The sequence below is a fragment of the Tyto alba genome, unplaced genomic scaffold (genome assembly GCF_018691265.1).
Source record: "Tyto alba isolate M040663 unplaced genomic scaffold, T.alba_DEE_v4.0 Super-Scaffold_18, whole genome shotgun sequence".
NCBI classification, from domain to species: Eukaryota; Metazoa; Chordata; class Aves; order Strigiformes; family Tytonidae; genus Tyto; species Tyto alba.
Window position 1 is genome coordinate 30,874,578 of NW_024881280.1, and position 12,104 is coordinate 30,886,681.

At 36.7% G+C, this 12,104-nt stretch overlaps 1 protein-coding gene across 2 annotated transcripts in view; it reads right to left on the reverse strand.

The window, feature by feature from the left end:
• Window positions 1-12,104, reverse strand: part of PPP4R3A (protein phosphatase 4 regulatory subunit 3A) — a 46,299-nt gene that overhangs the window by 10,386 nt on the left and 23,809 nt on the right. For both annotated transcript variants that reach the window (XM_009970212.3, XM_033010534.2), the window contains 6 exons: window positions 4,666-4,743; window positions 4,442-4,558; window positions 3,828-3,944; window positions 2,381-2,512; window positions 2,183-2,285; window positions 735-893 (listed from right to left, as the gene is read on the reverse strand). In XM_009970212.3, coding sequence (XP_009968514.1) covers window positions 735-893; window positions 2,183-2,285; window positions 2,381-2,512; window positions 3,828-3,944; window positions 4,442-4,558; window positions 4,666-4,743 — 706 coding nt within the window. The remainder of the gene's footprint in view (window positions 1-734; window positions 894-2,182; window positions 2,286-2,380; window positions 2,513-3,827; window positions 3,945-4,441; window positions 4,559-4,665; window positions 4,744-12,104) is intronic.

The window sequence follows — 12,104 nt, forward strand, 5'->3', positions numbered from 1 at the left end:
TTACATTCAGTTAAAAGCTCTGAAATTCCAAAGTGTACACAAGTATGTCAATGTCCAATGCATGAACAGAAAGTGGAGTATCATCTCGCTGTAAGACAGCGCATTTTGGTTAGCAACTAGGGGTACGTGAAAAAAAATTATCCAAGGGTTCTAAAACCAAACTCAGGTGATTCAGTTACAAATTTAAAAGGTACCTGTTGTTATATAGTACTGCTCAGTCAACTTCAGGCCTTCTTTAACTCTATGTGCACAACAGAATCATGGAAAAAATCTTTTACTTGCCTCCAGAATTAAGTCACACTGCTTTGTTATTACTGTGCTGAGCATGGTCAAGAAACTGTCAAAATCTGAAGGGCAGTACACTGAGCTTCTGTGCTGTTTAATGCAGTCAGATAACTGTATCTCTAATTATATACCTTTCTACTAAAAAATGATCAAAACTTACAATGGCTCTCTTACAATATTCAATATTGAGATACCATCTTTTCAATTCACCTCTGCATCGAGGTTACGAAAATTCCTTCTTAGAAAAAAAGACATCTATAAATGCAAAATTATTTACTAATACTAGCTGACATATCTATAAACTGGTATGAGGAACACAGAGTATAACAGTAGAACTGTATTCAGTCACAAATTGTCCTGATTTGTGACAGTTTTCTTCCAGCAGAATGACGATATATAACACTTCATAATCACTAAATGGTAGTTTATTCTTTAGCTTTCAAACTTACACAATGCCAAGAAAGCATGCTTTGAGGCCATAAGAACGAGTACCCTTCGCAGGATATCTTTATTAATGATGTAGTTCTTTATGTGGTAAGTATGATGTTCTACACAGAAAGTTAGCAATTCCAGTATTAATGCCAAGAGTTGGGCTGTCTGAAAATCATCTGCAATAAAAACAAAACCAAAATAATTAAATAGCTAGGATACTGCCTTCAGAAGCTAACTGCAAATACCCAACTGCAATCTGGTCAACATTTCCAAGTTCTTGTACATTCCCACAGATAGCTTAGGGAAGATGCTGCAGGGTACGTTTAGTCCTTAAAAAAAAGAAATTGAACAAGCTTGTTATGGACTGAGTATCTCCTGTTTATACAGATATATCACGAAACCTGCTTAAACTATAGAAACAATTACATCTTGTCTGTCTTAAATCAGTGTTTGAAGGTTCAGAGAGTACAGAACGTAACATGAACACAAGCGGTCAGGTTTATTTAACCAAATCTCATGATGATGTTCACATGTCTCTATTATTAAAGTATTGCCCTATACACAGTGCCTTGACTAAGTTTGTACCAGAAATGTGATCTGTTATGCCTTTTAATGAAAGTCCTATGCAAGAAATATCTCCATCTCTTTTAATACTTCTAGGACATAATTATCAGCATATATAAAACATAACTCAAATCCTGCTTTTAAGTAGACAAATAACTTAAACACATGCTACATTGAATCTTTTTTTTTTAAAAGGTAGTGATACCTTTTTAAAAATATTGCCAGACTGTTGACCATTAAACACCACAAATATTTTAAATAGTAATAATCTCATTTCCAAACTATATGGAAGCCAGCTGAGATAAAACAGATTAATGTAGCTAATCCCTTGGAAATCTATACAGTAAATTTAAAACCTTAGAACGCATTTATGTATCATTCACGTATTTCCTTTTACATCCATTTTGGATGTGTTATACTATTAATAAACAAACAGTACTGCTGCTAGTAGCCAGCAAGAACAGTTACTTCATCACTGATCTCTGCTTTCTTAGTCTGATGCAGAACCAATCTCCTCAAATTCAGCACAGTATTGATAAACACCTTCTCAGGGGCAATTCTGCATCTGCTCTAGCATCCCTGACCTTAAAAAACATTTACACATGCTTACAAGTCTATGCCACTGAACAGCCATATGAATTAGCAAAAATCATACAAGTATTTTAGATTTTGCTTAAGGAAAACCTGCAGCAAATGCTGTTCACTTCTTAAATCAGGTCTCTGCTGAATTTTATAGTTTTAAATTATTCAAATGACTAAATCATGAATCAACATTTTATTTTGAACCATGTATCACAGTCTCAGATTCTCTTTAAGACAGAAAACATCCTCTGACGGTTATTCTATTTTAAACATTGACATTCAACAGCCTTGATGTGCCCAAAACCCAGAGTGGCATTACCTTTGCTAGGCTTGTCCTCTGTAGTATTGGCCAATAAAGGGGCTGTCAGAACATGCATACAATGTTTGTAGAAGAAACCCAAGAACTCTGTCTTTTCTGTTTTCTAAAGAATAACGAATAAAAAAATTATATATGTAACACATCTTGCCAAATACTCTAAAAACCCAAATGAAATTTCATTTGAGGGTATTTACTTACATTGGCAGTGGCAAGCATATTTTCTGGATCAACCAAAGTACGAAGCAAACCCATGAGTAGCACTGCCCCTCCAAGTTCTGGATCGGTGTCACAAATCATGTGTTCTATAATGAGGTTAATAAGTAATATATCCTAATGAGAGAGGGGGGAAAAAAAAAAAGCAAACATCAATTCTAATGGTACTCCCTTGCCCCAAATGTGAAATTATCTTCCAAGAGGGTTACTGCCTGGTTAAAAATGGTGCTCTATCAACTACCAACAAAACCCCCCAAACTTCACAGAAACAAATTAACTTTATATTCCAATGGCACGTTCTGGTTAGTGGTTCAACAGTAAGAAGGCAAGCAGTGAAGAAGAATTTTTCAAAGCAACTAAAAATGTTTCTGAAATTAACACTCTAATTTAGAATTTAGTCTAAACTGAAATGCCAAAAGATAAAAAGTACAGAAGCAGATATTTAACAGCCTCAAAATTCAACTGATTTCTGGAAGCGTTTTCAGAGTACAGAAGTTTTCATTTGTATCCCCCTTTAGAATACACACCAAGAGTTTTATTTCCACAAACATACAACAGTTTGCTATTGAACTTGAGTGTATTTTCACCTAAAAATAGTCCCAACATGTATTTGCAGAAAACAAGAATAACACATAAAAATAGAAAATAATATTTACATTCAGAAATCCCTATACAAAAGGTGGTGACCACTGTCTCTCATAAAAGAGGACAGCCATCCCTTTCAAATGGCTGGAACCACCAGTGACATTCCCTGTCCCAGCTGTCCCTTTCTCTCCACACAGAAGTAGCAGCACCAACAGCTTCCTGCCCTCTGGCATGTTTTTAGCTGATACAATAAAACACATTAACTATCCCCTCTGTGGAAAAGGCAGCACAATGGTTTTTTTCTCCACTGAATACCACTTTGAAATACCTTTCTTACTGCTAGTTATGTGCCAGTATTTTGTATTAATCAGCTACAGAGGATCTCTGGGAACTGTAAACCTCTGTCAAAAAGTGTTCTTAAGCACTGAGGACTGTAATTCCACTTTCAACGTGTGTGATAGTAAACTGAACACAGGTTTCTTACAAGTAAATAAAAAATACATGTATATGCTAAGATCAAGACTGAAATTTATATTTCACATTTGAAGGAGGCCATCATTCAAAACCATTTTGTTTTGCTTGTATGACAGTTGATGTTAATCAAAATAGTGGTTTATGGTAACCTGTTTTACTTTATACACGACAGAAGAAGAATACGTAAAGAGGCAAACGATCACCTCGCCTGACTAGCCAAATTTTTAAAAACATGGTAGCTCATTATCCTGTAACCATCATGACTGTATTCAGTAGTTCTTCAGAAATAGGGCTCATGTCATTAATAGAGTTGTAAATACAAACCAATAATTTCAAAAACCAATACAGACATTTCTGGGGACCTTCTACTTACATCATCATTCTGCTGCGCTTCCTGCATGACAAACTCTCGTACCATGGATGGGTTGTATTCAACCAAATATGAGAATATATCAGTGGCTGCACTTCGTACTTGTGCATCATCCATACCCTGGAAAAGTCAAATAAAGTAATTTATGTTTCCTTAAAGGAAAAAGCTTAAATGGAATGAAAACCAGGAAGCAGATAGCTTTTAATTCCTACTTACAAGTCATACCTAAATATTACTCAAACTGTATTCTAAAACCCTATTGACTCTAACCTCTTCTTTGTACCTTTGACAACTGTTGGGCAAAATAAATTTTATAGTTTCCCTGCCCTTTGGTCTATGTCCCTATTTTCTTACTTAACTGTACAACAAGAAGCACATAAAGATAGGAAATGGGATGAGAAAATAAAAATAGAATGCCAGGGCACTCACCAATGTAATATTTTAACTACTTTTAAAGTTTTACAAAAATACTTCAAATGTTCTGAATCTCAAACTAAGACAAATGAAGCAAGCACTTCAGAAAACCATGTGACTGAAGTTTGGCATACTTACTTTTTAGAAAAACCTCTCTGAAGGTAAACAAAACTCTTATTACAAATAAAATTGAACTGACTTACCAGTATGACTTCTAGTGCTGGCAGTATGCCCATATTTGACAAGGTTTTGAAAAACGCATCTCTGTTTTGAGGTTGCAGTGTTTGAGAGAATGCACAAAACTCTTTCAGAAAATTAACCTGAAAAACAGGATTAATATACTAGTTTGCAATTAAAAAAAAAAAAAAGATGCACATATAACTTTGTAGTAACTGTCCCTTTCATTGATATTTTACAGATTTCTTACCAATTCCTGTCTTTTCTCCTCATCTGTGGCTTCATCTGTTAGTTGTGCAAACAAGTCTGTCAGAAATTTTTCATCTTCCTACAACAGCAAAACAATACCATTTGTTTATTTGACAATATAAAAAGGCATTCAAGTATAATATAAAGTTCTTCTAAACCATGCCTCCTGCAATTAAGAGAACATACACCTGTGTACTGCAGTTAATCATATCAGTATCAACTTTCTAATTCAATTTTCAAGCAAATTAATGTGAATCTTGGTTTTGAGCTTTTATCACATTCAACACCACTCCATTCCCCAACACTTCATTCTGAGTAACTCTGGGATTGCCTTTTGGCTGTCCTTTTTCTATTTTCTACTGTCATTCTCACGATTCTGCCTGTGACTTCTCTAGCTTCCTTCTCCCTTGTCACAAGCTCGTTCCCCCTAAACCACACTACAGCACCCTTGCTCCAACTGTTTACATATATTTATAAACATGATCTCTCACTCAGCCCTACAGACACGTATATCTTTGGAATGTTACGAGATCTTTACAGCAGAACTAAAGCAAGGACACAACTAAGGGAGAGCTACCTAATAACAGGAATTAGGTAAGATTCTTTTGCTCCAATGTTGCATAAAGGGTAAATTCTAGAAAGCAAATCAAAATAATTATTTTTGTTATGTACAGCATTTACTGGGCATGATGGCTGGCAGCAATCAAAATAAATTTCCTTATTTTTCATGCTGTTTGTACCTCAGAAAAACTACAAATGGCAGCCAACACACTATAAATGTGTATTTAGACTGAAAGAAGCAGCAATACTTAGCTTCCCATAACCAGTACAGTCACAACCAGAAGACTAGTAAGACAGAATTAAACCTTCCCCCATCCCTTCCCCAATATTATACAGTAGTAAGACAGCACTTTCTTGAAAAGGATACCTGTACATCAGAAACAAATAGATTTTTTTCAAAAAGCTGCCAGAGCATTGTTTCTTGTGAAGTCTGTAACACCACATGCAACATCCCCCCATCCCAAAACCACAGTGCTGGAAGCCCACGTTTCCTTGCTTATGTTTAGACAGCATATAGCAGAACCATGAAAGTACTTCAGATACATCCATATAAACCTTCTTACATCGCAAATTATCTAGGTATCTCATCCAGGCTCACCCTGCAGCCTTGCTGAGAAAATGAATACCTCAGTTCTGTCAGCACACCATGCTCATGCAGCTCTAACACTGTCACAACCAATCCAGAATCTCTACACATGGCACTGCACAACACAGACAAACCCAAAATAGGTCAGCGTGAGCTACTACCGCACAAGGCATTTCACCACACTCTAAGGTAAACCCTATATTTAGGATATGCCATGTTTCCTCTTGTTTGATGCTGGGCTGTGCTTCTAACCTTACCCAGCAGTCTGGTGATAATGAAAAAGAATCATTTCTGGACACAATTTCAAGTGCTATTTCTGTACTGCTGCCAGAATCAAACCAAAATGAGATTGGAGAGGCCTCACTTGAAGTTTACTGAAATTCACTCTGGAGAATCACGCGCTGGAAACATAAAGTTTGACTTTCAGGTTTCAACAGTCAAACATTTAAAACAACTATTAAGGTCTTTGATTTCAAGAAACATAACTTAAGCTGTGATAAAAGAATACAAGGATGTTTGACTACCTGCTATCCAGCTGTTATATGCCTTGGTAAGTTCTCTCTTCTAATATTTACCTCATTAGACACTACAGGTAACATAACTAACTCACAATAGAGATACTAACATACATGTTTACTGAAATAAAAAAAAAAAAAAATGCAAAATAACCCCCAAAAATAAAACATAAGATCCAGTTCTTTTCAAGAACATGCAAGTTATTCTCCATGATTAGCAGTGCATTTAAGAAAAGGCTAAGTAGTTTGCTTTCGTTCTCTTTTTGCTGTTCTGATCAAGACATAAAACTAATCTCTCCTCTCAAAACTACTGAGAAGGTGCATGCTTATATCCAACTGGAAAGCGTAACCCTTATTTCCACTCTCACTGTGAAATGAACTTTCCACCTGCTGCATAATACCCGACAGTAAGTGCAAGTCAATACCACAGAAATATCCCTGAATGATCACTGGATAAAAATAATGGAAATTTCAGCATTTAAATGTCAGAACCATGATTAGCAGGCTCCTGCATACAAAAGGTACACAGTGTTACCCAAACTATCAAGTTCTTTTTGAAGTCAACATGTGGAAGGAGAGGAGGGGACCCTGCGCTGCTGGTGACAGCCGGGTCTCATTTATGACCCCTTGCAGAGCCCCAGAGAGAGCGGGGGCCAGGGAGGCTGCCCCCAGCCCCAGCTGGCAGGACCCCAGCTCAGCTCTCCCACCAGCTCCTGCCACATCCCTGCCCAGTTCAGGATGCGGCCCCCCCAAAGAGGAGGCCGACCCACTCACCTTGTTAGTGGGCGCTCAAACGTTTGGGACTTTTAGAGGGGACTTTCTAACACTGGGAAATGATGAAGACTTCAGTGCCGACACTTAACGTTTCAGGAAGAATTTGCAAAAGTTCAGTATGTAACCATTTTTCGACCTTACACACATATACTATAATACAGTATTTTACAATTCTGTATTAAATATAATATTGAAGCATTTCCCACACCAACTCCTTTCCCAAACTCCATTAAACACATTGTACTTTTTAATTAATAGGATTATCCGAAACCTCTAGGCCGCAGAACAAGCGTGATCTATTTAAAATCAGACGAATTAAGATGGATCTGAGTGATTCAAAACATCCCACCCTTACATGGATAATATGCAGTAAATGGCAGTTATTTCAAGAAAATAAAAATAACCTATTACTAACTTTGCAGTTATGTCGTAGACCTGAAATACGTTTAGGCACTACCTCATTCCAGGTGCTTAATAAAAGGAAGACAGGTTGTTACTGATGGGAAAATAATCCCAAGCCTCTCACATTTATAGAAAAATGGTGATTGCAATGAACATTCTAAATACAAGTTTTTTTGCTCTCAAGCTATAAAATTACTGACAAGGGCAACATAGCTATAGATACATTCCTGAACAGCACTACCAGAATCTGTGGAAATGCACAGTCTCAGAGCAGAGTTCACGTATTTTACAAGTCACAAAGCACTAACACTGAATGCCAAAATTACACAACCTTAAATGTTTCCTGTTTTTTTTCCAACTTGCAAAAAACCCCCCAAATATGTCTGTGAAGCGAACACAGCACAAACATAATTCTTTGCAGTATCTGGCCTCTTCATGCAGACAAGTATCAAAATCCATTTGGATGTATCTTAGAAGCTGTGAAGGTCACAACTGTTTTCAAAGAAAAAAAAACGCAAACAATAGTTTACAGGGTAATTGTAGAATCTAGCCACTTTCCACATCCACAGAAATTATTAAATGTGCAATACTTAAACTATGCATATACCAAACACTGAATATATTAATTTCTGCTTCTGCAAGATCTAAGTAGATGATCTAGGATCCTTTCAAAGTTCATGAAGATAAAATTATGCCAGACCATCAACTCGCTCAATCATTTATGACTTTAAAAACAAGAAAACCAACAGATAAAGTAGGATCACAAAAAAAGACTCTATTTAAATTTGTGATTCAACTTTCAAAGCACTTCTTCCCAAAAGGCACTTAAAAAAGCATTCTTCAAAAGCAGGCCTCTCCTAAACATAATTAACTTTCAGTTATCGGATACTTAATGTCTGTTATTACAGATAAATGACAAAAAACATCCCTTTCTCAAAAAAAATCCAAGAAACTCAATGACACTGAAGCTGCAAAAAGAGTGTACTTCCCATCCTATTTTCCACCTCCATATTCATTTTAGGCAGAAATAATATTTCAGCCCAGAAAGTGAAAGTTTCGTAAAATGTTACCAGCAAACAGAGAATTACAGCTTCAAACATACATTCCTTCCTGCTACCACACCAGATTTCACAGTTTAAAATGTTTCAATATCTTTTATCTCAGACTGCCTTTCCACACATGCCTTCGCTCTCTATCAATAAGCTATTTCCACTTGAGACAAGCTGAAACAGCAGTGGGATTCACCTAAACACACTGGAGTTCCTGTTCATATTGAAAATAATTTTCTACAAAGAAGTTAATCTCTGAAATCATTAGCATGCACCACTTGCAAACTTCTTTCACCAAGTCATTTCCCCGAAAACGTGGCATCCTTTTACACTTCATTGCAAGGTAAATTTTGCTGAATGTAAATCTCCAGAGTTATTCCTGAGTCAACTACGGCAAAACAGATGACCAGCAGGAGACGTTCCAATCCAAATACATGTGGGAAAAACTACCAACATGACACAATTCTTCCTCTAAAACAACTACAGATAGACATTTACATCCATAGGATTCTCTTAAGAATAAGTAACTATCTGTAAAACCACTTTCAAAACTTAAAATAGCCTACTGTTATGTATAAATCCAGTAAAACACACAGATGTACCTACACAGCTACAGTTTTTTACTTATTGAAAAGGGGACGTAGGGACTAGAGTAATACAATTTCTGTATTTAAAAAAAGCAGATTTACCAGTACAGTAATGCCATGTGATCGCTGCTCTAACTAGGCACATAAGTTCTTTCAACATATGTCCAATATTCCCCTTCCACTCTCCACTTTTCTGAAAAGACTCTGAAGTCTAAATGCACATACTCAAACGTAATCCTACAAATATTCTGCATTCTGGAAGATAAAAACACCGCAGGATCTTGCTGGCAAAAAGAACACGCCAATGAGAAAGGGGGGAGAGAACGGAAGGAAACGGTGTTTGCTCACTCTATGGCGCAGTTTTGCAAGTTTTTGTTTTTTTAAGAACTAGTTAATAATACAAAGGGAAAGAACTGGTGGCCTCCAGTGTGAACATTACTATGTATTTTTCAAATTGCAAAAGAGCGTCATATAAAGTAAGAAACACCACTTACCTGTCCCACCCCCACTCTCAAAACTTGGCGGACTCCATGTTTCAGCAAGGTTTCTTGGTGGCTATGACATCTCAAGACTAGAACAGGCTGGACCCCAAGCAGTAAGAGCATATTAGGAGGGGCTGAAATTGGAAAAAAATGTTATATAACTCGTTCGTATCTTATACACAGCAAATCATAAAACCTGTAATTGAGTAGGTTTCCACAGCAGTTAATTCTGTAGTCTGGAAATACTGGTATTATGGATTTACTATCCATCACGTCCAACAGCATCTAGTTTAGTGAGATTTTGACACAGTTACTTAAAAATACAGATCTTAGACAGTTAAATCACAAATGAACTAACCTCAATTTCTCAGAAAAGCCTATCAGCGTAATTTTTATAAAGATTATGGGAAAGCTAACCTGAATGAAGAAGGAGGGAGGAATACAGTTCACAACTCTAGGTGCCAAAGGTGACCCATTCTCTATTCTTGGTTTTAACACAGAACGGGCCAAAGTTATTTACCTACCAAAGAAAGCAAAATCATGGAAGCAGGTATCTTCCATGACTACTAATTTACATATATATATATTTTAAGATTATATGAAAAATAGAATAAAGCCAGAATTCTTAAGAATCAGCATATTATTATTTACAGAATTCACTAGTTATGATTGAAAAACTGACCATAAATACCATTAATGACCTTAAATGACCTATCTTGACACCAAATACCTTAAATAAGACACAGTGGTAATTCTGAGTCAAGTCACCCGGCCTATCTTAAAGCCTAAGGCACCATCTGCACAATCTTGCACAAATTCCTAGTCATTCTTCTGTAACTAAGGTATGGCTAATTTGAGATGAGGATATTGCAAAGTGCCACTTTAGTAAACACATAGCCTGGCATGAAAAGGGCTCTTTAGAGCTCATCTTTTTTTTCACAGTGGACGTAACAGTTTCTCTTCTCCTTTCATTCACAGACAGTCAGAGAGAAAAGAACAGAATAAAACAACACAGGTGTACATGCAATAGTTGCAATACATCACAGGCTATCAGCTGCTCACGGAGTTTACTTCTAATCTGAGAAGTAAAATTTCCTAAAAAATAGCTCTTTTGTCACAATGGTCCAGGAGAGACCTAAAGTCATCAGCAGAAGCACTAACAACCTGTATTACACATCAACTAAACTTGAGATTCATCCATGGCTCCCAATAAACTACATGGAGCATCCCAGAAACTCTTCAGTTAATAATAACTTATAAAACAAATGGCTTCTTAAGTACACATGTATGGATAGTGAGCACCAGGATCTCACAGGAACTCAAATAACGAATGCCAGGGACTCCAGTTACAGACAATTTTAAATCTTTCATGAAATAACACACGCACACCCCCCCTCCAAAGTATTGTGATACAACCAGCTATAGAAATGCATGTTAGACCACACACTAATGAAAAAAAAGACTTTATGAATTAATTATAGAAGTGAAATCAACAAAAGCAGTCTTTTAATTCTGTTCTCAGACCATCATTTATTCTGCTTAAAGAAATGAGAAGGAAGAGTATCATATATTTTAGATGTGGACTGTGGGAATGGGGGGTAGAGAAAGCAAAGGGGATAAGGAAACTTTAGGGGGCAGAGATTACAGAAAAGTGCAACCTGACATATTGCTCTAAAAATAAATGAATAAATAAATGCCAGGTAAGTAGGTTTAAACCTTGGTTCAGAGCTACAATGTGAGAACTTGGAAAAAAAAAAAAAAAAGAATCCAGCCTTTTACTCTCTTAGAAGTGCAATGGGCATATAACTTGTGATAGCTTCTTAATTCCCTCAAAACCAAGAACTGATCACCAATTTCAAATAATTTCCAACTGCTTCTTATTTATAAACTCAGGGAGTTCCCCCTCAATGCTTTAGAGCTGTACTGTGAAAGGACTAGGAAATGAAATACAGCACAGGACATACTTTCTTCCTTGTGTGCTACCACTCTTGCCTTCTCAGAGCTGTAGAAAGCACTTGCATAATTTGAAATATTTATTTAACTTTGAAAGTTATGCAATGCTAATTCTTCTGGATCCGCTGCACAGCGAATATACTTTATTTTCAACCATATACAACAGCAAAAGAAGTGAACGTAAGGTTCAGAAACCTGTGGTTACATAAGAAATCAAAATCGGATCTGAGCCTCTATTTCAACTGTAAACGGCAACTAGCAAGTTTTGCAACCACACTGAACCTCAATATTCTAAGCCAAGCTTACCCCACATCCATTAACCTAACAGAGGTGGTAAGAGACAAAAAAAAAAGAAACTACTCAGCCACCAGTCCTCAGTCAAGTTACCTTGGGATTTCTGGCAAACAGGCCCTTAACGATTTTGCAGTGTCAGGTCCCCTTTTGCCTCGCCCAGTTTCCTTTCAGTTCAAGACCCCTCTCAGAATCAGCCACTGACACCAAGACTCCTGAATAATTCTTCCTCTCTTCCTC